Genomic DNA, 24,436 nt, shown 5'->3' on the forward strand with positions numbered 1-24,436 from the left:
TGTCTCAGCATCTTTTTTACATCGTGGTGACCAAAACTGGATGCGGTATTCCAAGTGTGGCCTTACTAAGGCATTGTAAAGTGCTATTAATACTTCACGTGATCTTGATTCTATCCATAAAGGTCCCAATTCAAGGATTGATCGCAAAGTTACTTTGCGATCACTGCTGTAACTGCAAATGGTTGCTAAACAAGGCAGCCACTAAATGACAACTACCTGTACATAATTAGGTCTTGATGCCTTAATTTCTACAAGGGCTTTTCCTGTAATTTTTTTAAATACATAAACATTAGTATATATCTATAGGTATAGCTTTGAAAGGTGGCTTAATTGAAATGTGTTGGACACTGCAAGGAAATATGCAAATCCTTTTTCTAAATATATGTCTCTGGGGGATTATTAGATAAGACATGAAAACAAACTTCTTGGATCCAAACAATAAGTCCCAAAGTTTGTTTCCATTATTAGATGACTGAATATATTTGGGAAACTTAGACATAGTGTACACAGATTCAGTACTTCTCTCAGCATTTCCTACTTAGCAATTCGTGCTTATAAATACAGAAGATTTATTTAGTTAAAACAGTTAATTCTAACTCAATGTGTGATTGTAGTATTTCAAAGATTTCTAACTGATGGAGGTGTTTGCCACTGAAAGAATGGCTGTTTTGGGGAATAGAAGTAATATTCATATTACTACTCAATGTCTTTAGTGCATTTAACACTTTTGAAACATTTTATGCATGATGCATGAGATCATTATGGAGAAATTGCTCATTAGGGTGTTTCTGTTCCAATCACCCACCACTTTCTTCAGTTCTCTTTTAACAATCCTTCAGCATTCTGTGTTCACTGCACTCAGTGACATGATTAGTCATTCTAGAGCAGACATGTCAAACTCGCGATGTCATGTGACATCGCGCAACGTATCGGGATGGTTTTGCCATTGCCGGCAATGGGGTGGGCGTAGCTTCTGCGTGATGCGTCCGACCCATGGGCCAGCAGTTTGATACCCCTGTTTTAGAGCTTTGGGGTGTAGGGAGGAATCATTTTGAGGTTTATTTCTTCTTGGAACTTTTGTAAACTTCAAATCAAATTATTTTATGGTCATAGACTAGCATCATAAACCTCAAGATTTCCTTCAAACTTGCTGATAGTTTTCCTCTTTTTGGGAAGAGGGATATATAAAATTGAGGTGTCCTTGGTGCTCTCTGAGCTTGGTTGTTTTCTCACAGATGTTTCATTACCCAAGCTCTAAATGCACTGATGATGTTACCTAGTTTGGTAATAAAATGTCTGCAAGAAAACCCCAAGCTCAGACAGCACCAGGGACCCTCTCATTGCAACCCAGAGTTACCAATGTTCTCCTTTATTGATATATAAAATTCTTTAGACTGCCATGAATAAAAAAGATATGGGGAACTGACGGTACTTAATTAAAGGTAGGCTCCATGATATTAATTTTTCTTTACCTTTCTTGATCACATGCAGCTTAGTCCATGGCCCGATTATATTAACCAACGTTTGGAAATGTACCATAAACTGAAAGCAGAACATGATGCTCTTCTGGCAGAACGAGCTGCTAAAGAAAGCCAACCCATTAAAGTTACGTTACCTGATGGCAAACAAATTGATGCTGAATCCTGGAAGACTACACCATACCAAATTGCCTGTGGAATCAGGTATATTTACCTTTAGAAAATTCATTTTACATTTATAGTTCATAGATGTGTGCATTTAATTTTTAATCATGTGCTAACCATGTTCTTCTCTGTCATTCTTTACAGCACCCCGTTTTTCTGTATCTTAATGACTTCCCTACATGTTGCACGGGAATACACTGATGTTAATGTTTTTTATTTAAATGTAACACAGTGATGCGATTTTAATACAAGGACTATGTATTCTGTGCTACTTTGTACAGCTCGGGGAAAACATTTTGAGGAAAAAACATTTAAATAGGACAATTACGTAATTAAAAAAATCTAGCTATATTGTTTTCTGATCTTGTAAATGCCATGTGGACATTTCTGATGTTACAGTTTTGAAGAGATCAGAAGTGTGACAGCAGCCTGTGAATTAGGTGTTGCCAAAAAAAGGAATATATAGTCCAGATGTTGCTTTGTGTTTGTGTACTTTATTTTCTACTTTAACATTAATTATTGTCCTTTCGAATTTAATCTGAAATCAGACACATAGCCAGTGTAGAGTCTCAGTAGAATTTACTTATCAAGTTTTTCTTTTTCAGGGCTATTTGTTATCATTTATATTTTAGGAAATGTTATGATTTTAAAAAGTTGTCAAAAACTTAGCCTTTAAAATCATTTATCAGAGCAATAGAACAAAAGGGACACTCCTACCTGCTCTAGGTGTCCCTGGACCTTGTAAAAAGCTTTCTAATGTTTTCTTGTTCAAAGCATTATCTCAGTATTTTTCACAGAAGTGTTGGCTGGTTTTCATAGACAAGTTTGTTGCCATTTCTCGCCTTGCATGTTTGTGACATCCAATGAGATGAGCAGTCCTATTCTGATAAATTCTAAATAATATACTTATTATTCAGGATGAGTTTGAATAAATTTTCAAAATTGGTCTCGTATGTTCTGGAAATACCTTTGTACTAGCAAAAGATACACACAAACATACACACAAATAATTCCCTGACATCAGATTATGGCACCTTGTAAAATAATATTTAAATCATGAAAATGGGTTTGAGGATTTTTTTCCCTGTTTCCACTGAGAATAAACAAGCAATAAAAAATTGTGTCAATATGTACCAACAGCTTACACAACTACTGTTTTGTACTTTTAGTCAAGGTTTGGCTGACAACACTGTCATTGCTCGAGTGGATAAAGTGGTGTGGGACCTTGATCGTCCTCTAGAGAGAGATTGTACCTTGGAATTACTTAAGTTTGATGATGATGAAGCTCAAGCAGTAAGTTATCAATTCAGTTGTATTAAAGGAACAGTCTCAGCAGGTGGGAGCACCTGGCTAACCCATCCAGGACTGGAAGCTAAGTCAGAACTAATGAGTGCTTGGATGGAGAATCTTCCAGGGTGTACTTCTATATGGCCATCTATTTGTGTGGTCTCCCCCAAAGATTGATTTTAATATATTGAGTCAAGCCCCAAACTTGATTGAAAGCAGACTATATAGTAAATAAACAACATATCAATGTTTGTAGTACAAATAGAGAGGAAGGAAAAACTTCGGGGGTTATTGAAGTCTACAGAAGGAAGGGTTATCATTTGATGGGCATAATTGGCCAGGGGTTTTCATGTTTTCTTTGTGTTTTTTTGTCAATGAGAATAAACTGTGTTAATTCTGTGTTAAGGTTCATTCCAGTGTTTCTCACCTTTGGCAACTTCAAGGTATGTGGGCTTCAACTCCAACTCATGCTGTCTGAGGAATTCTGGAAGTTAAAATCTACACATCTTAAAGTTGCCAAGGATGAGAAACACTGATTTATACTGCTTCTTTATTTAATACATTTATATGCCACCCATCTCACCTAGAGACGACTCTAGGCGACTTATAACCAAGTAAATACCAACATGATTCTTAGATGTAAGATTAACATTAAATTATACTACGGTCTGAGAATTCATGAATGTCTCAGGATAGTAGGGAATTAAGTTGTCAGACTTAAATTTGACAGCATAGCATTAATTTGAGTCTACAAATACAGGTCTGATGTCAACACTGCTAACATTGGATGTTCTTGCTTTGACAATATATGAAGATGCAGCCTTTTTCTTTCTTATGCTTTACTCTTAGAATTAGATGATGCTGGGGGAGGAGGTGGAATATGGTGGGAGTTAGTTAGACATAATATTGTACTAGTGTGTGAATTAGAGCTTGAAATAAGAGATGATAAGAATTGGCGGGTTGCAGAACAGGAGGGAAAGCCTACATTTCAAACTAATTGGAGAATGTGATTTATGACTGTTAATTGGAAGAGGGAATTGTGGTTTGATACTATGTGCTCAGGGGAATCCAGTTTTTGGCTTCAGCTATGTTAGTGCCAAGCTATGCTACTCCCATAAAGATTCTTTAAGGTAAACAATGCCTCAAAGTTCTTTGAAGAGTTTCATCTGTCGGAACCATGACATTTGATCTGCTCTCTCTGTCTTTTTCCTCCTGTTAGGTATACTGGCATTCTAGTGCTCACATAATGGGTGAAGCCATGGAAAGAATATATGGTGGTTGCTTATGTTACGGCCCACCAATAGAGAATGGATTTTACTATGATATGTTCCTTGATGAGGGGTAAGCTTTCTGTGTGTATATGTTTGTGTATGTGGTGTTTGTTCTCCTGGCTGAATGAGATTAGGATGTAATGACAAGTAGTCCTTGATTTACGACCACAATAGGGAATATAATTTATTGATAAGCAATGTGGGTTTTTATTGGGACGTCTCATGACTTTCCCTGCCAGTTTCCCCATTAATTTTGCTTGTTAGAAGCCATCTGGGAAGCTTGCAGGTGGCGATCACATGACTGCAGGACTCTGCAACTATTGATAATGGGTGTGACCGTTGCCAAGCACCCAAATCACAATCACGACTGCAGGGATACTGTTGGTAGTAAGTGAGACGACCAGTTGTCAGTAATTTTTCAGCATTGTAGCTTCAAGTGGTCACTAAGTAAATGATGGCAAGTCAAGGACTACCGGTATAGGCTTCCAACATGACTTCTTCAGATTCACCTATGCAAATCTTTAGAAAACCTTAGCAACTCACATGCTTTTTGTGTCTTTCTTATAAGGGTATTCCTTGAACTGCTGTGGGTTTATCTCTGCATCTTTTTGATGACTATGAGTGTTTTTCTGTGTAGGATGTTTAACAAGGATTTCTGTTCCTACAAATGGTTATAAATCTTTTATCTGCAAAGTTTATTGTTTCTGGTTTTTCTCCAGATGCTGCCTGTACAAGATTTAAAATAAAATATACCCTGTCGCTTTGATGGTGGAGGTTCCCAAACTAATATGATTTTCTTTGTACTTCCTTTGTCGGTGTAGGGCAGGGGGGGCTTGATTGAAGAGTTTAATTAAAAAGAAATAGAGGCTGCTGTGTATGAATTCTCTCCCTCCCTCCCTCCCTCCCTCCCTCCCTCTCTCTCTCTCTCCTCTCTCTCTCTCTTTCTCTTTCTCCCTCCCCCTCCCTCTCTCTCTCTCTCCCCCCCTCTCTCTCCCTCTCTCCGATCTTCTGCTCACCTGGCAAGCTGGCTTCATGTTGTTCTCCAAAAAGTTGACACACATTCTTATTGGGCTGGCTCTCTCCTGCCCTTGGTCTGCCAGTCCTCTTCCCCCCACTAAGTTAAATAAAAGTGTGTGTGTGTGTGAGTGTGTGTGTGTGTGTGTGTGTGTGAGAGAGAGAGAGAGAGATATGCTGCTTGAGCTGCTGCCTTTTGCTGCTTCCTGCTTCCTGCGGAGACGCAGCAAAGGCAGGAGCCCCCCCCCCCAATAAGCTTGTCAGCTTGTCGGAGAACAGCGTGAGGCCTTTCTCTTTTTTACACAGAGAGAGAGAGAGAGGGAGGGAGAGAGAGAAGGGAAGCGCAAGTGCCTCTCTCTGTCTCTCTCTCTCTGCAAATGGCGGAGGAGGCTGGGGGGCCGCAGGAGAAGGCTCAAAGAGCCACATGTGGCTCCAGAGCCACGGGTTGCCGACCCGTGGTGTAGGGCAACCCTCTTGATCTGTCAGTTTGCTTTCAGTGATGATTGTATAAGAAGCAAAAAAGAAAAAAGTCACACAACAATAAATACAATTGATATTGATACATCTTTGTTTTAGGGGTGTCTCTAGCAATGAATTCCCTGCTATTGAAGGCTTGTGCAAGAAAATCATGAAAGAGAAACAACGTTTTGAGCGACTAGAAATTAAGAAGGAAACTTTACTTGAAATGTTTAAGGTAGACACTAAAATATGCTCTCATTTACTTACTACAGGAGTATTTGAGTATTTTTGCAACAACCTCTCTAATTGTATGACATATTTTGACTGCTTTTTCTGATTCAGTTGATGTCTTTAGCATGCCAGTTATTGTAACCTTGAGTGTCACCAAAGGCCAGTTGAATCCATTATTTTTCTGTTTAAACTGTTACATTCTTTCAGTTATTCAGACATCATGGTGAATGTGGGATGTCATGTCTGCAAAATAGGCCTGCCTTTATTGCAGGTTTTTTCAACCTGGGCAACTTTAAAATGTGTGGACTTCAACTCCCAGAATTCTCCACCCAGCCATGGGGTTGAAGGCCATGTGTCTTAAAGTTGCCAAGGTTTGGAAAACCCTGCTTTACTGGCTTATAAATCTTCCTTTCCCATCAAATATAGAAACCTCACCTTGCAGACCTTGAATGGCTTGATGCTTTGAAATTAAATGTAAACACAGGACTTGTTTTTAGAAGAAAGCTGCAGAGATCTAAGTGGGAAATAACGGTCAGAATTCAGTATTTCCCCTTAGTGAACTTTCCTTTTAATGAACCTCCTCTTTGCATCACTACTGTATGGTATTGTATGTACATCCCCTGTATTTCCAGAGTTCTGAAATGATTTGCACTAGGAAACTTTAGACAACAATTATTGCTAACAACCTCCTAGTTTGATAGTTGCAACTACTTGGATAGCAGCATGCTTAGCAACTGTTTAAAGTTATGATCAACCCAAAAAGGGGAACTTATGACCCGGATTTGACATTCAGATGGTCAGGCTCCCTCTGTAGTCATGTGACTGAACTTTGGGCACTTGCAATATGGCTACATTTACAACTGCTTTGCAATGTCCTACAGTCATGTGACCACGCTATATGATAGTTTTGCTGAAAACCAGTGCCTCCAGTTTTTAGCAAAACTCTTAGCAAACTATAGCAAAAACCCTCTTTACGTTTGTTACGACAAATGACCATAATTGACAGGCTCCATTACAGTGGTATAAGGACTACCCCTGTAATGCTGTCTCATAGGATTCTGAGACGTTGATCTTGATGGTTTCCCGGCCTTTGGAATACATTAGTATGAAGAAGAAATGCATGATTAAATTCATAGTGGAAGTTTTATGGAAAGCACAGATGCATGAAGAGCTAGCCTTCATTAGGCTATTTTTCAAAGCATAGAGAGATACGTTTCTTACGGGTAAATAGAATAATGTTTGTTTCAACATCAAATTACAGGCACAAGAAATTGTATCTTAAAATTAACATTGATTTTATATATTTTTTAAATTGTCTTTTCAAACAGTATAATAAATTCAAGTGTCGGATCTTAAATGAAAAAGTCACCACTCCAACTACGACTGTATACAGGTAAAACAGAAGGCAAAAATCCACCTAGCCTGAATTTTCTATTACTAACTGTAGAGTCCTCAGTTTTAGATGAAATTGTCCCACTTGTAATTTGAGAGTATGTTATAGGACCTTTCACAAAATACTTCGCATGGAGTTGTCTAGCCAGTCACAACACCACAATATAGAATATGGCCAATTGAAACAATTTATCTCCATTACATACCTTAATCTGGTGTTTTGCAATCATGGTAACTTTAAGATGTGTGGACTTCAACTCCCAGAATTCCACAGCCATCTATCCATGGGAATTCTGAAGTCTGAAGTCCACATGTCTTAACTTAAAGCTATTGAGAAACCTTGCTGTAATCCCTCAAGATATTGTCTGACCATTTACCTTTCTCTGTTTTGTGGGCAGGAGGGCACAGTTCCAAAGAAAACCCTGATCTGCAGCAATCTACTGTTTTAGTTTATAAAAATGTCAGTCTTGATACTATTAGAGGCTGATTGCTGCACATTCACTTTCCTTTTAATAAAAATAAGTCAGTGTTTACGACACAGTTTTAAGCAACTGAACCATCTCATTATCTTTTAGGTGTGGCCCTTTGATTGATCTTTGTAGAGGTCCCCACGTCAGACATACTGGGAAAATAAAAGCCTTAAAAATACATAAGGTAAGAAATTAAATTTCATTCTGTGATTATAATATATGTGGCTAAATTCTCATGACAAGAGCTTCGGGACAATTTAACTGGTTGGAGTCAAACCCCATTTCCATGGAAAGATGTATTGATTTGGTTTAAACTTAGTAGAATCACTGGCATTTAGTTTGAAATCACTGCAGTGCAAAAATGTTTTTAGAAGTTCTGTCTCTCTTACTGAAATGAAGAAGAGCAATTAAACTGTTAAAACACCTGGGAATACTTTGGTTTCATTTAAATCAGCAGGTTTTGTAGGAGAATAAATTGAGCCCCTTTGGCATCTTTGTTTATTGTAGCTGTAATTTAAAAAAGTACTTTATTTTACAATATTTGTCAAACTCATCCCACGGTTCTTTCAGAATTGGTAGCTGTGTTTATTGCTGTACACTAATTTACATGTCTTCATGTTCCCTTCCATCAAAATGTTATTTAAGAGTTAGATTTGCACATCATAAGATATCCTAAATTATTTCTGAATTGTAACAAATGCATCTGCTCAAACATAGACTGAATATGCAGCGTTGGTTTCCTTTGAACGTCAGTAATTACTCAAAGTTGCTCTGTAATAACACTATTTGTTATTGAATCTTTTCTATCACTCCAGAATTCTTCTACTTATTGGGAAGGAAAGTCTGATATGGAAACCTTGCAAAGGGTTTATGGTATCTCCTTCCCTGATGCAAAAATGCTGAAAGAATGGGAAAAGTTCCAAGAAGAGGCAAAGAACCGGGATCACAGGAAAATTGGACGGGTAAGAGGAATTTCTCATTCACTTGGGCATGTGAAGAGAAATTTGGGGTCGGTTTGCAGGAGACACTGTGTCTCTGCATTCATTAACACCCTTTAGTCCAGTGGTTCTCAACCTTTTTAATGCCGTGACCCCCAACCGGTCGTAAGTCGAGGACTAAACCGGTCGTAAGTCGAGGACTACCCAACCGGTCGTAAGTCGAGGACTACCCAACCGGTTGTAAGTCGAGGACTTTCCCTGCCCGGGAGCGCCACGCATGCGTGGTTCCGCTCCCTGCGACGGCCGAGGCGTAGCTGGCAAGCGGCAGAGATGGAGCAGGCCGACCACCAGCTGGCCCAGCTCAAGGGAGGTAAGGCACCCGCCAGAAAAGGGGGGGAAAAATGGCGGACAGCCTTGCTTGGTGACCCCCGTGAAATGGTCGATCGACCCCAAATGGGGTCGCGACCCATAGGTTGAGAACCGCTGCTTTAGTCACTGAGATTTAACTGCGTCCTGCTCAAATAGTGCACATGATTTTTTTTTTAAAAAACCCATTTCTCATTCTTCTTTGCTACATAAAATAATAGTATATCAGAAGGCAGATTCTATAAAACCAGGAGTGCATATTATGATTATTGCAGAGAGGGGGGAAAAAGATGCATATCATGCATTTTTCTTGCATGAATTTTTATAATTGCAGTGAGCTCTCTTTCTTCATCTTTGTTGGAATATAATTTGAAGTTACTTTTTATTTTCTGTTCTCAGACAGAAAGCTGTGTGTACTTGAAAACCTGGGTATCAGGCTCCCTTAATGTGACATCTTGCAAAACCATCTGAGATTTTTTTTTTTTAAGCTTAAAACAGGGTTTTTTAGTAACATGGGGTGGATCTTTGCTTCTGCTGGCTGCTTCAGACAACCAGGGAGGTGCAGCTTTGAAGGAAGCCATAATGCATCTCCATCTGAAGAAGTCATCTCTCAGTCTAGCTGTGTTGAGTAACTTCTACCTGGTTTCCATTCACTTCTTTTTGGGGAAGATTTTGGAGAAAGAGAGGGAATGTTCTTTAAAGAAATCATGCATGAAGCAGGTTCTCTGTACCCCTTTCAGTCAGGTTGCAAGACTTGGTTTTAGGGCATAGCGTGTTAGTATTGGGGATGCTGTCAACGTTATTTCTGGTTTAAGAGATTTTAAGTGGTTTTACTTGTTTCTTAATTACATTTTATTATTTCTGATGCACTTGGTTTTAGTAGTTTGTGGGACACCCAGAGTCTTTTATTATCCAGTAAGCAATAAACATGATCTGAATATGCATCTGAATATTCTCCAGCAATTGTACACCTATGGTATGGAGAAGGAAATAAATAGGAAAACTTTTTTTTTTTTATCCCATAGGATCAAGAACTATTTTTCTTCCACGAACTCAGTCCTGGTAGCTGTTTCTTCCTTCCAAAGGGCGCTTACATCTATAATACACTGATAGAATATATCAGGGTAAGTCATAGCAATTCATCTCTGCGGTATCAGCAGCACTCCTTGCTTCAATTCTTCTTCATATAGAAGTTTGGGTCCCATCTTGCTGCAGCAGAAATAACCTTGGCTGCATTACAGTTTCTACACAATGTATAGGCTTATGATAATTGTGCTACCTTGGTCAAGGTATTTATAGAATAGATCTGTTCAGCTTGTGGCTAACATCACAATTCACTCAACAGGTAAAGAACATCAGTTGCCTCCTGTATTTCCTTCCAAAGGCAGGAAAAAATCCTTGTAGGCTATTTCATAAGCCTGAACTGGTCTAGAAGACATTTGACTTGATAGGTCACAAAATGTACAAGTCTGTAGTGCTCCGGCAAGCAACTATAATATCTTGACAATTGACAGCTTGTTACCAATAGAATTCACTCATTTATTCAATACATTTCTATTAATTTGGAGCCAATTAAATGTCTAGCCCAGGGATAGGCAACCTTGGCTCTTTTATGACTCGTGGACTTCAACTCCCAGAGTTGAAGTCCACGAGTCATAAAAGAGCCAAGGTTGACTACCCCTGGGCTAGCCAAACCACTATTTCTCAACTGTGGCTACTTGAAGTTGTGTTGACTTCAACTTCCAGAATTCCCAAGCCAGCATGTTTTATTACTCCTGATGATTATAGAACAGAACTGGTAACTAATTGTTCTTGGTAATATTGGCTGAACTGTCAGAATATGAGATTATTATGAATATGCAAAATATTCTGTGCATGAACTATTCCATGCATGGAATAACTTTTCTTGAGAAGGTCTGTGTCTGATCCAAAGCATGGATGTGATAAAAATGGTTTGGAGGGAGAGTGGGGAGAAGTAAAGGAACTCAGAGATAGGCAAGAAAAAGTATAGAAAGGTGAAGCTGGTGCATTAACACTGTGGCCAAATTTACTCTAGCAGTAGCAAAGACATGTGATCAAAGAATGCATCCCTGATTACCTAGTACAGAAGTCCTCACTTAGTGATCACAACTGGTAGCAATTCTGTTATTAAGTGCTCCAATCACAAAGCATAAAATCATGTGACCACAACAGGCTTCTGGTGTGACTTTCCATTTCGCCCTTAAGCAAACAAAACTGGTTGGAAAGCAAGCTGTCAGAACATGCACAGTCTTATTGCACTGAGGTAACCCAGGAGTATATGCAGTACACAGTGGTTTGTAATTAAATGGTGGTTTATATTATACTATATCTACAAATATACATTAGAAATAAAATACACGTGGTGAAACAGCAAACTCCAATATACAGCAGTCAAACGGATGAGAGAGAAAAACTCCAGTAAAAAACTCCCCTTTTATACTCAGCCTCTTAAAGGCACAGATACAGACCCTGCTGAGTCATTTCTAATATTGCATCATCCTATCAATGCATCATCCACATTCCATTACATCTTTACATAAGCTGTTTAGCTATTAAATTATTATCCTGACACAAGCAGATGGTGAACATGTGACTATGGGATGCTGTGACAAACATAATCAAAGGTTTGGTCACAAAAATATTTTAATATTTTTTTAAGTGGTCGCTAAATGAGATAGTTGGTAAGCAAGGACTATCTGTATATTTGTTTTAATTCTGAGTATGGCTCATTGTTTGTAATAAAAGAATACACAATTCTTTCATATGTTAATGACTATGGATTATTGATGGTAATGCAGACTATCTGCAGTGGTTAGGAGAAAATTGCTTAACTAAGCACAGATAGTCCTCGACTTACAACTCATTTGTTTAGTGACATTACAATAGCAAGGAAAAAAGTAACTTATGACCGTTTTTCACACTTGTGATCAATGCAGCATCCTCATGGTCACATGATTAAAATTTGGATGCTTGGCAACAGGGTCATATTTATGACGAATGGAGTGTCCCGGGATCATATGATCAACTTTTGCGGCCTTCTGATAAGCAAAGTCAATGGGGAAGTCAGATTCACTTAACAACCGGGTTACTACCGTAACTTAACTTCAGTGATTCACTTAACAAGTGTAGCAAGAAAGGTCATAACATGGGGCAAAATTCACTTAACAATTGTCTCACTTAGCAACGAAAATGTTGGGCTCGTCGTAAGTTGAGGATTACCTTTATATGATTCTTTCTGCTAAATGTGGCTCTGACTCTTGGATTTGATTTTTCAGAGCGAGTATCGGAAACGAGGCTTCCAAGAAGTTGTGTCTCCAAACGTCTACAACAGCAAGCTTTGGGTGACCTCTGGCCATTGGCAGCTTTACAGTGACAACATGTTTTCCTTTGAGGTGGAAAAGGAGATCTTCGCTCTGAAGCCTATGAACTGTCCTGGACACTGGTATTAGATTTGCGCCAACTTTTAGTGTTCCTTTTTCCTTCCTACTCTATTTTGGTCTAGAACAGGGGTAGGCAACCTTGGCTCTTTTATGACTCGTGGACTTCAACTCCCAGAATTCCTGAGCCAGCCATGCTGAGGGGAAAGGGAGAGGTTTCCAAGCTGAGCCATCCTGGCTCAGGAATTCTGGGAGTTGAAGTCCACGAGTCATAAAAGAGCCAAGGTTGCCTACCCCTGGTCTAGAATTTATTACCTATTCTTGGAACATGCTTGCAGATATTTTTCACCAAAGCCCATCAGGCAATGCTTCATTTCTGTGGCTGCAATCAATTCAGTAACTGACCCAAGTCTGTTTAGGCAAACTTGTACTGTGTCTCCCCCTCTGGTGCTGTGCTTGGCTAGCTACTTCCCTTCTGTCTAATACTTTTGGAAAACACAAAACTGTCAACACAAGGGAAGATCCCAGTTTTGTGTTTGTAAATCTGCGCATAGATTGCCACAAACACAATATAATATAGATGGGAAAGCTAAAGCTAACGTTTTGAGAATCTGTTAGTAAGATTAGTGAGGACAGCAGAGATTCAAGAAGGAAGAATTTGGGGAAGAAGAGAGGCGGTTTTAAACAAAGGTCAGGATTTTGTTCTGAATACTGAAGTAAATTATAGAAAGACTTTGCTTAATGTCTATCCTGTTTAGCGATGGTTTGAAATTACAACAGTAAATTAACTTCACAGCCGGTCCTCACACTTATGACCACTACAGCGTTCCTGTGGTCACATGCTCAAGATTCAGGCACTTTGCCACTGACAGGCATTTACAGCCATCGCAGTATTTTGCAGTCATGTGAACACCGTTTGTGTACTTCACAACGGGCTTCCAGCAAACAGTCAATGGAGTAGCTGGCAGTAAAATCTTAAGCGGTAATCACATGATGTCTTGTTTAACAACTGCTGCGGAAGTGAGGTCATAAATATGTTGTGGTCATGTGATATCTCACTAATGAGCACATTGATTAGCGACAGTTCCCAGTCCCAATTGTGCTTGCTAAGCAAGGACTACCTGTAGTTGCATGCCTTGTCCAATTACTACATGACATAGGAATGATGTGCAGTGCAGATAAACCTTGATTTACAACTACAATTGAGCCCAAAATTTCCATTGCTAAGCAAGACAGTTATCCAGTGAGTTGTGCTCTATTTTATGACCTTTTTTGCCATAGTTGTTAAATGAATCACTACAGTTGTTAAGTGAATCATACGGTCATTCAGTGAACCTAGCTTCCCCCCCCTTACTAGCTGGGAAGATTACACATGGTGATCACATGACCTCAGGACAGGTCAGCTGTCGTAAATTCATGCCAGTTGCCAAGTGCCTGAATCAGTGGCCCCGAGGATGCTGCAATCGTCATAAGTGTGCAAAAGTCACTTATATGCTGTTGCTAAAAAAATGGTTGTAAGTTGAGGACTACCTGTACTACATCTGTCAACAATCACCACTATGCTGTAGATTCACCATGGGGACGTGCAATGTTTCAAATCCAAAGTGGCAAAGAGCAGCCATGGGCAAGGATGCCACACCTGTCTGCACTTCTTTCAAACATCTGAGAGATTTCTTGGGTGTGAACAGTAAGAAATTATGTGCTTGAATTAAGGAGGCGATGACAGTATGCCCACACCCATTCTAAAGCACTTGAACTAAGCCCTAATTGTCCTTAATTCAAGGATATATTTTCCTGGAATTGTACAACTACTATGTAAACTTAGGAAAAGATGCAGTTTCTGTAAGGAGGCACTGAGAAGTGCAACATGGGCACTCAACCCCACACCAAAGCATTGTCTACCTGTAGACTGCCTGCAACATTATACTTGCACTCTCCAAAGCTACTCATCACATTGTGATTCTTTATTTGAATTTTAGTTGCAATGCCAGCTTATTAGCCAGTTCAGGTAGACTTGAGATTCTTAAAACAGAGATACAAATTGGTCCTGAAAGCTTCTCACTTTCCCTTTTCACAAAGCTTTGGCATAGTTTCACAACCCTTCAAAAAGCTGACACAAAATTGAAACGTTTAATGTAACAGGAGAGAGAGGGAGTATCAAAACCACAAGGCTAACCATGCTCATTATTTAATGAATTACATTTCAGCTCAAGTTTTTCCAACTTAGGCTGTGTTTTTAGAGAATGGCTGAGTACCACTCAAAAAGCAAGCGGGGTCTTCAGGTCAAACATAGTAGCTAGAAACAATGACGACATGTCCTTCTCTGCTGAGCTGGAAATCCTGAAATGATAGTCCTATCCTGTTTGGAAAACTTCTGGTTGGGGAAAACTGCTAGATTTGTAGAAAACTTTTCAGCATCTGCTTTTCAAGACTGTTTTTAATTCTTTATATGGATATTCTCACAGTAATATCATCCCGGTCAGATGCCAACCATTTGTCTTACTTTCTTCAGTCTTATGTTTGACCATCGGCCAAGATCATGGAGGGAGCTACCTTTGCGCCTGGCTGACTTTGGAGTTCTGCACCGTAACGAACTGTCTGGGACACTGACCGGTCTCACCCGAGTGAGGCGGTTCCAGCAAGATGATGCTCACATATTTTGTGCCATGGAGCAGGTGGGAAATGATCCAGGGTTATTTAAGGAAAATCATTTCGTTAAAAACAAAAGATTATTGATCGCATTGGGTCTTTTTGTTTCATGGACAGATTGAAGGGGAGATTAAGAGTTGCCTGGAATTCTTGCGCACCGTCTATGATGTCTTTGGTTTTTCCTTCAAACTTCACCTCTCTACCCGTCCTGAAAAGTTCCTTGGAGATATTGAACTGTGGAATCAAGCTGAAAAGGTATTTGTGACTGAAATATTGTGGTTTATTCATTTATTTCCTATAATAATGAAGTAAGTGAGCCTACGTAAATGAGTCTAAGGAAGCTGTATCCAAATATATAATTTCCAGTTAGTAGTTTGGGGGTTAAATTGTACTGAATCTGGAGCCCCTGTTGTCCTCAAATAACTCTTCTCAGAGAGGATGAAAAAAGAATACATTCTTTATATGATTTTTTTTTCTATAACATTAGATGCACAAGTTCCATAGAGGCAGCAGGAAAGGGACTTCCATAGAGGCAGCAGGAAAGGAAGGAGCTCTTAGCATGAGGGTTGAGGGGGGACAAAATTTAGGGGTCTAAAATGGATGGACCCCATGAACTGGATAAGTCTGGCACAACTTTTTGGATTGACTTTTATTAAAAGGCATATAATTTTGTGTAGCATGGAGGTAATTCCTTCTGTTCTTTGGCTATCATAGATGACCGTAGGCATCCATGGACTTTGGTCTACTGTAGATTTCAATGGTTCTCCTACATACAGTAGTATATCCAGACTGCAGAATCCATTGCCAGGCAAAATAATTTTAGTGGCTCACACTTATAAGTTAAGTTTAGTCTAAAAGCTCATATTAAGAATATAACTAGCTGATGCTCAGCCTATTTTTAATCCAATTTAAAGGGTTCTGAGATTGGAAGGAAAAAAGTTTCCAGATAATAAGATAGCACTGTGATGTTTCAACCTAGCTATGTGAACATTGTATTTACTGATACAGAATCTTATATATGGCCAACCTCTTGAGACTCAAGCAGTTAGAAAAGTATAATAGAAATAAGCTAGTCACCAGGGTTAACACTGACTTGGAGACACAAGCACACACACACACACACACACACACACACACACACACACACACACACACAGAGTCATAAAAGTAAGAAGTAAACTCCTCTAACATTTGTGTTGTGAAGAAGAGAAACCACAAATAATTTTGCTTAGAACAAATCCATTAATACTTGGCATATCATTTTCCACTAGCAACTTGAAAATAGCCTGAATGAGTTTGGTGAGAAATGGGAACTGAACCCTGGAGATGGAGCTTTCTATGGGCCGAAGGTTAGTAAATCACCTCAAGAGCACATTTTAAAATGCTACTTTATTTTCCATGAAGTTGTTTTATTAGAGAAGTTATGTACTGGTACCGTTCCTTTAGCTGTCCTTGACTTCCATTATACCATGATTCTCTTCAGGGCTCTGAGGTTATTTAGCAGAACATTCAGGCAGGAGGATGAGAAAAGTTCTCCACTTATTCCTTTACAGTAAAATGGAGACAGGATGGTGTATGTATGTGACCAGTTAGCTCACTTATTCTTAACCTTCCTCTTTGCCTGTTGGAGAAATAATGCTTGTGAAGCATTGCTTATCCAAGTTGCATCTCTGTCTCTGTCTCTCATGGAGGCTGGTTCTCTGAATCCAAAATCAGGGGAGTTGATCTGAGGAATGGACTAGTTCAGTGTTTCTCAACCTTGGCCACTTGAGTATGTGTGGACTTCACCTCTGGCTGGGGAATTCTGGGAGTTGAAGTCTACACATCTTCAGGTGGCCAAGGTTGAGAAACACTGGACTAGACTATTAGTTATACGTAATTGTATATGGGAGAATTGCATGTAACAGATTTGTATATGTGATGCAATGTAGCAATATTTTGTGTGAGAGAAAGAGGGTGAAGACAGCCCCTCCCTAATAGTTCTAAGAGTGTATGGTAGATGCAGATACAGTAGTCTTCAGTCTGGCAAGATTCTGTCTATAGGTGTGGAAACAATAAATAACTCAGGTTGGAAGTATCACTATGTATCATTCTTGGTTTGGGGGCCTGACAAGTACAGTGCTTGGAACAAAAATGTTAGATCTGATTGGTAGCCTTTCACTGACACTTTGCAAGATGAAAAGGAGATGAAAATTTCTGTTCTGTGTAATTCGTAGACATAGACAATTCTTTGCACTATTTGCACCCAGGTGAATTAGATTGTAAAAGAAGGTAGTAAAAACATTTCTAATAAAATATCTTAGGAAACCTTTTGCTCCTTTTGGGAAAAGCTGCTGATTATAATGACTGTGAAATAAAATAAAATAAAATAAGCCAGATATAGACATCATACAGTTAAATGTAGGGATTAATCAAGATGTAACGGAAGGAGGAGAAAAATCTTGAAGCTAATCTCTGGATGAAAAGATAAGCCACACCAAAGTTCACTCGTTCACTCTTCCTTTTAACACTGTGGTATGTTTTCCTCAGCAGACTATTAGATGATGTGAGGATGTTTTTCATTGTGACTTCCAAATTAGCTACAAAATAGGATTTTAAAATGTGGAATTGTCATATTAAAAACCAAGGCAACAAGGGATAATAGCAGATTCATTTAGAATTAAAAGCTTAAGTGAGCAAATGAATTTTCAGCTACTGATGAAGCTTGCAGGGCTTGGTATGGGCTAAAATGGAACACAAATACAATTACAAAGTCAGTGTGTCTAAAACTCTGGCAAATGCCACACCATCCAAACTTTATTCCCTAAAGATCAGGCTGGGGATATATGATTCATCAGATATCCAAATTAAAACCAGACTTCATGTATGTCAGTGCCTCTGTTCTCATAGCAGAGGTAAGTACAGGTAGTCTTTGACTTACGACCACAATTGAGCCCAAAATTTCTATTGCTAAGTGAGACAGTTAAGTGGATTTTGCCTGATTTTACAGCCTTTCTTGCCAAAGTCATTAAGCGAATCACTGCAGTTGTTAAGTTAGTAATTTGGTTGTTAACAAATCTGGCTTCCGCATTGATTTTGCTGGTCAGGAGGTGACTGTCCTGTGACAGCAAAGGTCATAAATATGAACTAATTGCCAAGAGTCTGAATTTTGATCATGTGACCTTTAGGATGCTGCAACGATCATAAGGGTGAAAAGCAGTCATAAGTGCCGTTGTAACTTCGAACAATCACTAAATGAAGTGTTGTAAGTCAGGAGTCCCCAACCCCCGGTCCGTGAACCAGTACCGGGCTGTGGCATGCCAGCAACCGGGCCGCACAAACAAGCAAAGCCCCATCCGTGGGATACAGGCAGCACACAAAACCACACACCCTCTGGTCCGCAGAAAAACCTCTCTCCACGGAACCGGTCCCTGGGGCCCAAAAGGTTGGGGACCTCTGTTGTAAGTCAAGGACTACCTGTACGGAAAATAATGTAATCCAGAGATCCTTTTTCCTCAGAGTAATTCATTGGTAGAGCCTGATAGTGGGTTTGAGATGCTGTCTCATCTCTAATTGAGTAGTAATTTTTAAAAGTGCTTTGCTGTAAAGAATGTTTGTAAGGGTCTATGGAGATTCTTACTCATCCGGGTCCTGGTTGTCCCCAAGGTGTTTTTTTCAAGAGGCAACTGAACTTTCTTTGTTTTTTCTTGAAGACGTTTCGCTTCTCATCCAAGAAGCTTCTTCAGTTCAGTTCTTCAGTGTTTGTAAGAATTCTATTCATGTTTGTCTCATCCTCTTCCTTGTCGCCCCCAAAAGATTGATATCCAGATCAAAGATGCCATTGGGAGGTACCATCAATGTGCCACCATCCAATTGGACTTCCAGCTCCCTCTGAGATTTAACCTCACATACATGAGGCAAGTAGATTCTATGATTTTATGTCGCATTTTATAACCCTTATCTAGTTAACTGAGTTTTGACAATTACACTCATTTTATCTTCTAGCCATGATGGTAATGACAAAACAAGACCGGTGATTATACATCGTGCCATTTTGGGATCGGTGGAGAGAATGATTGCTATCCTGACTGAAAACTATGGAGGCAAATGGTATTGTATTTTTATTTTATACAGGTAGTCCTCGACTTACAACGATTCATTTAGTGACCATTCAGAGTTACCACACTGAAAAAAAGGGACTCATGACCAGTTTTCACACTTACCATTTCAACATTCTCATGGGCAAGTGATCAAAATGTGGGTGCTTGACAAGTGGATGTATTTATGATAATTGCACTGTAATATAACTGGCTTCCGACAAGCAAAGTCAATGGGGGAACCCAGATTCACTTAACAACTGTGGCAAAAAAGGTGTAAAATGGGGCACAACTCAGTTACTGACTGTCTTGCTCATCAACGAGCTTCATTGTGGTCATAAGTCAAGGACTACCTGTACACAAACATATGAAATCACAACTGTCAGTTACAATTATTATTATAATCGTACTCCATACAATTCAAGGTGGTGTGTATAATGTCCCTGCTTGCTATTTCCCCCACAACAACCCTAAATAAGGGGGCTGCATTTAGACATTGTAATAAATCAAAATGTGTCATAGAAAAGAACCTTACCTTCTTCCTGGTTTGCACATTCTCTCTTCCATCTCCTCTATGCAGCCTTTGGGAGCTACTTGGCCATGATCGAATCTTGATCAACAAACTGATTTTAACTGCAGTTGTTGGAAGATTGTGAACTTCAAACCACGAGCTGTTTCAATGTACCAGGGTTAAGATTAATTGCATTTTAAGCCTGCAGATTTAATTACAGCTGCTCTCAAATCAAAGGAAAATCTTTTTACCTTGCAGCCGGACTGCAGGGGAGGATTTAATGAGATCTGGTTTTGCTTGAGTCTATGAACGGCCTGTGAATCTGTCACCCACCCAGTGGGGGAATTTTTATTCTTTGGAAGCCATAACTATTTAGGGAACAGGTGGTCTTCCAACCACTCAATGCAGCTTTTATTCAGATATCCATATAGTTGCAATTACAGGTAATCCTTGACTTACAGCCATTTGTTTAGCACCCATTCAAAGTTACAATGGTGCTGAAAAAACTTAACTTATGACACCATCTTATTAAAGCCATGTAAGAAACCTGTTACATTTGATTTAGAAAATTCGTTCAATCTCAATTACCGGTAGTTGGTAGAATTAGGATATCAGATCAGGATCTGACCTATTCTGAGCTACAAAGAATAATTCCTTTTCTGATTCTGTAAGAAATGTACAATTTTGAAGCCCATTCTGTGTGTTCTTTCTAAGAAATTCTTACAATTAATAGCAATGCAGACGGTTATTATTGCTAACCCTCCCCCCAAAGGTAGCAATAATCAGCTGTTATCATCAAACATATAGTAATGATTTCTGTTGCTTCTCTCTTGTGCAAGGCCACTCTGGATATCTCCTCAGCAAGTGATGGTAATACCAGTTGGACCAACGTGTGATGAATATGCACAAAAGGTAAGTTTTAAATTTTATTTTGTTCTATATGCAGAATCAACTCAGGTACATCTAAAGATGTGAATATATCCAAAAAGAGAATGGCAAACTCTGTGGCGAAAAAGTCTTGCTTTTTGAGGGCAGCATAGATGGATTCTATGTTGTCAGAGACTAAAGTCCAGAAATCCTTTTAGGACAGTGGTGGCGAACCTATGGCACGCGTGCCAGAGGCGGCACTCAGAGCCCTCTCTGTTGGCACGCGCGCCACCGCCACCAACAGCAGGTCCATCAGGCCGCCACTGCCACCCAGAGCAGGCGCTCCGCCCAGCACAAAGGAGGTGAAGAGGTTGACTGGCAAGCTCACTCGAGTAGAGGTGGTAGAGCAGAGGTCACCAACCATTGTCGATTGGTGGACTGGAAGAAAAGGGAGGGGGAAGCCTTTTACATGCGTGCATGTGCGCACGGGGCTAGTGCCTGCGTGATACTCACTAGCCCTGCCCTGTTTTTGCGTGGTGCAGTGCCTTGTATTTGTACCCCGCGGTGTGGTGGCGGCCATTTTTGCGCCCCCGGTTTTTGCATGTCAGAGGCAGCACTGAGAGGTGCCTCCCTGCCAGCCCCGAGGGCACCACAATGCTGATGCGGCCCTGGCACTTTGTGATAAATAAGTGGGTTTTGGGTTGCGGTTTGGGCACTCGGTCTCTAAAAGGTTCGCCATCGCTGTTTTAGGAATATAAACAAAACTCACACAAGAACAGATGCAAACCACTTGCATTGCAAAGGAACTCTTTATGTGTAGCTCCCAGTTTGGCCTGATTTACAAATCCATTTTGAAAGTGAACATTTGTCAAAAGGGAACTGAGAAGTGGATCGCTAGCTGTCCAGTAGAGAGGAATGTTTGGGGAGATTTGTCTATTTAAGTGTGATTAAAGGCTGTTCTGCTTGGGTGTTTAGGGAAGTTGACTGCAGTTATATGTGTATTTATGCATGCATGTAATGTTTCCAATGGAAAAACTTTATTGCTATGTTCTTGAGTAATCTATATAGATCAGAGTCACAATTTGCTTTCATCTCTGCATATACCTGCATATCTTTGAAAAACATGTTATCCAAATACTTACCATATAAATATTGTAGGGCTTAACTTTTAAATGTTAATTTGATTACAGACTCTGTGATTTCCAAATGCCATATTTGTGAAGCACAACTTGCTATTTTGATTTGAAGAATTGCAAACCCCCAAATGCCTTTTTCTCCAGATGTTTGCTTTAAACATAATCTAAACATTGCTAATTTGATTCTCTCAAAGGTGAAGCAACAGTTCCATGATGCTGGCTTAATGGCGGATGTTGATGTGGACCCTGGTTGTACTCTGAATAAGAAGATCAGAAATGCTCAGCTTGCCCAGTACAATTTTATTTTAGGTAAACATATCCTTTGCAATGTGTATGTCTAGCTCCATTTGAGCAATATCTACTTTAAAGTATTATTCAGAAGCTAATTAGCTGTTTCCTGCTTGTTAATGTATGAAGTTGTTTTGCCAGCAGCATTCTGACATGCAAGAAAAGCACATTTATTTAGATGCATGAGTTCTCCCTTTAATTGGTGCCATCTTTGGAACAAATCTGAGCTTCCAGGCCTATATATTAAATTTTACTAAATCTTCATTTGTAGCAATAGACCTTTGGCACAAATCTCAGTCAACTGCTCTGCTAGCTTCTCAGATTGACAGAAAATGTTGAGAGCTACACTATATCAGAAGCTCTTCCCTTTAATCCAGTGTTTCTCAACTGTGGTGATTTTAAGGTGGGTCGACTTCAACTCCCAGAATCCATCTGTTGAGTTGCATCAGGTCAATTCTATTATTGTTGTAGACCAGCATAAGAAGGGTGAAATACAAACAATAATTTTAAAGCTAAAAGAAATATAAAATATACAAAGTTAAAAAGTATTTTAAAATGAACATTATATATTAAATAAACTCCATAAAAGTTAATATATTTGTTGTGTTGGGAGTTCACCTGTCTTAAAGTTGCCAAGGTTGAGAAACACCGTGCTATTGAAACAACTAACAAAAATGTCGTGCTGTTTTCATATCAAATACATAGACAACACCAAACACAATTGTTGCACACACACTATGTGGTTCCCCTTTTTATTTTATCACCTTCCTCGTGCCTTTATTTGCAAGAGGAAAGCAAGTATAAATAGGCCCATCCTACTTTATGAATTTGCATCTATTTTGCTTTTGTGTAAACACCTTGAAATGCAAATAGCATGCAGAACCTACTTCAAATGCACAATAAATATTTGTTGATTTCCTGTTCCTGTTATTTGGGAATGAAATCCAGTTCATGGTATTTCTGTAATAGAGCTGTATATCAGCAGTGATTTTTCTACATGCTGTTCTGTCAATTTTTAATCACATATCTAAACTGCAGTTGTCATGATAAAAGCAGAGAAGAGTTAGAAGAGCACAGAAACAGTAATACAGTAATTTCAAATATTTCTGATATAAGCCTGCCCTGCAGCTCCTGACAAAATGCCCGGAAAGTATGAACTGTCCCTTTAAGCAAACAATTTTATTTCTAGTCTTCTGATGAGATTATTTAACAGTGTTTCTCAAAGTTGGCATTTCTAAGATGCAGCTTTGCCTCTGCCAGTTTGCCAAGCCTAGAAGCTTCTAGAATTCCACTGGGGAATTCTGGGAATTGAAGTCCACTCATCTTAACATTGCCAATTTGAGAAACATTATGTTAAATAATCTCATTTAACTTCTAATCTAATAATAATAATAATAATAATAATAATAATAATAATAATAATAATAATAATAATAAGGTTGGAAGGGACCTTGGAGGTCATCTAGTCCAACCCCCCCTGCTCAAGCAGGAAACCCTATACCATTTCAGACAAATGGCTGTCCAGTCTCTTCTTAAAAACTTCCAGTGTTGGAGCATTCACCGCTTCTGGAGGCAGGTTGTTCCACTGGTTAATTGTTCTGTCAGGAAGTTTCTTTTTAGTTCTAGGTTGCTTCTCTCCTTGATTAGTTTCCATCTGTTGCTTCTTGTCCTGCCTTCAGGCGCCTTGGAGAATAGCTTGACTCCCTCTTCTTTGTGGCAGCCCCTGATATATTGGAACACTGCTATCATGTCCCCCCTCGTCCTTCTCTTCATTAAACTAGACATACCCAATTCCAGCAGCCGTTCCTTATATGCTTTGGCCTCCAGTCCCCTGATCATATTTGTTGCTCTTCTCTGTACTCTTTCTAGAGCCTCAACATCTTTTTTTACATCTTCTAATTTAGAATCTTCTAATTCTCATTTAATTTTTAATCTTCTGATTTTCAGTGCTTCTTATAAACGACCATTTTCAATATTTTATAGCTTATTCCTACTTTGTATGATATCTTGATATATTCCTTATGCTTTTCCCCACAAATCCTCCCCAAACAGCTCCTTTTGTTGCCCAAGCTACATATTTTCCCTAGGCCATGTTTAGAAATGTACATTTTTTATATATATTACTGATCACAACAGTGATGATTTTCTGCCCGTGTCGATGAGGGCAGCGTCGTTCTTGACTATTTTATAGTAATGTATTGCATCTCCTTTTCTGATGTTAACTTGTTTTTCTTCACTTTCTTCCTCTCTCTCTGCCTTTTAGTTGTTGGCGAGAAAGAGAAGGCCTGTGGGACTGTGAATATCCGTACAAGGGACAACAAGATTCACGGTGAACGTACAGTGCCCGAAACAGTCGAAAGACTCCTGCAGCTGAAGCGTGGCCACAGCAAAAATGCTGAAGAAGAATTTTAACCAAATCCTTTGCTTCTTTACCTCCAAT

General features: G+C 39.3%; 1 protein-coding gene across 1 annotated transcript in view; it reads left to right on the forward strand.

The window, feature by feature from the left end:
- The window catches only part of TARS (threonyl-tRNA synthetase), a 27,982-nt gene extending 3,546 nt beyond the window's left edge, over positions 1–24,436 (forward strand). Inside the window, exons 3-19 of the mRNA XM_015817018.1 lie at positions 1,492–1,682; positions 2,813–2,936; positions 4,150–4,271; positions 5,792–5,909; positions 7,234–7,298; positions 7,873–7,951; positions 8,583–8,729; positions 10,097–10,195; positions 12,368–12,534; positions 14,982–15,144; positions 15,236–15,373; positions 16,390–16,467; positions 18,914–19,014; positions 19,103–19,207; positions 20,545–20,617; positions 21,903–22,017; positions 24,260–24,436. Coding sequence (XP_015672504.1) covers positions 1,492–1,682; positions 2,813–2,936; positions 4,150–4,271; positions 5,792–5,909; positions 7,234–7,298; positions 7,873–7,951; positions 8,583–8,729; positions 10,097–10,195; positions 12,368–12,534; positions 14,982–15,144; positions 15,236–15,373; positions 16,390–16,467; positions 18,914–19,014; positions 19,103–19,207; positions 20,545–20,617; positions 21,903–22,017; positions 24,260–24,408 — 2,034 coding nt within the window. The 3' untranslated portion in view covers positions 24,409–24,436. The remainder of the gene's footprint in view (positions 1–1,491; positions 1,683–2,812; positions 2,937–4,149; positions 4,272–5,791; positions 5,910–7,233; positions 7,299–7,872; positions 7,952–8,582; positions 8,730–10,096; positions 10,196–12,367; positions 12,535–14,981; positions 15,145–15,235; positions 15,374–16,389; positions 16,468–18,913; positions 19,015–19,102; positions 19,208–20,544; positions 20,618–21,902; positions 22,018–24,259) is intronic.

The sequence above is a fragment of the Protobothrops mucrosquamatus genome, unplaced genomic scaffold (assembly GCF_001527695.2).
Source record: "Protobothrops mucrosquamatus isolate PMUCROS unplaced genomic scaffold, P.Mucros_1.0 scaffold548, whole genome shotgun sequence".
Taxonomy (NCBI): domain Eukaryota; kingdom Metazoa; phylum Chordata; class Lepidosauria; order Squamata; family Viperidae; genus Protobothrops; species Protobothrops mucrosquamatus.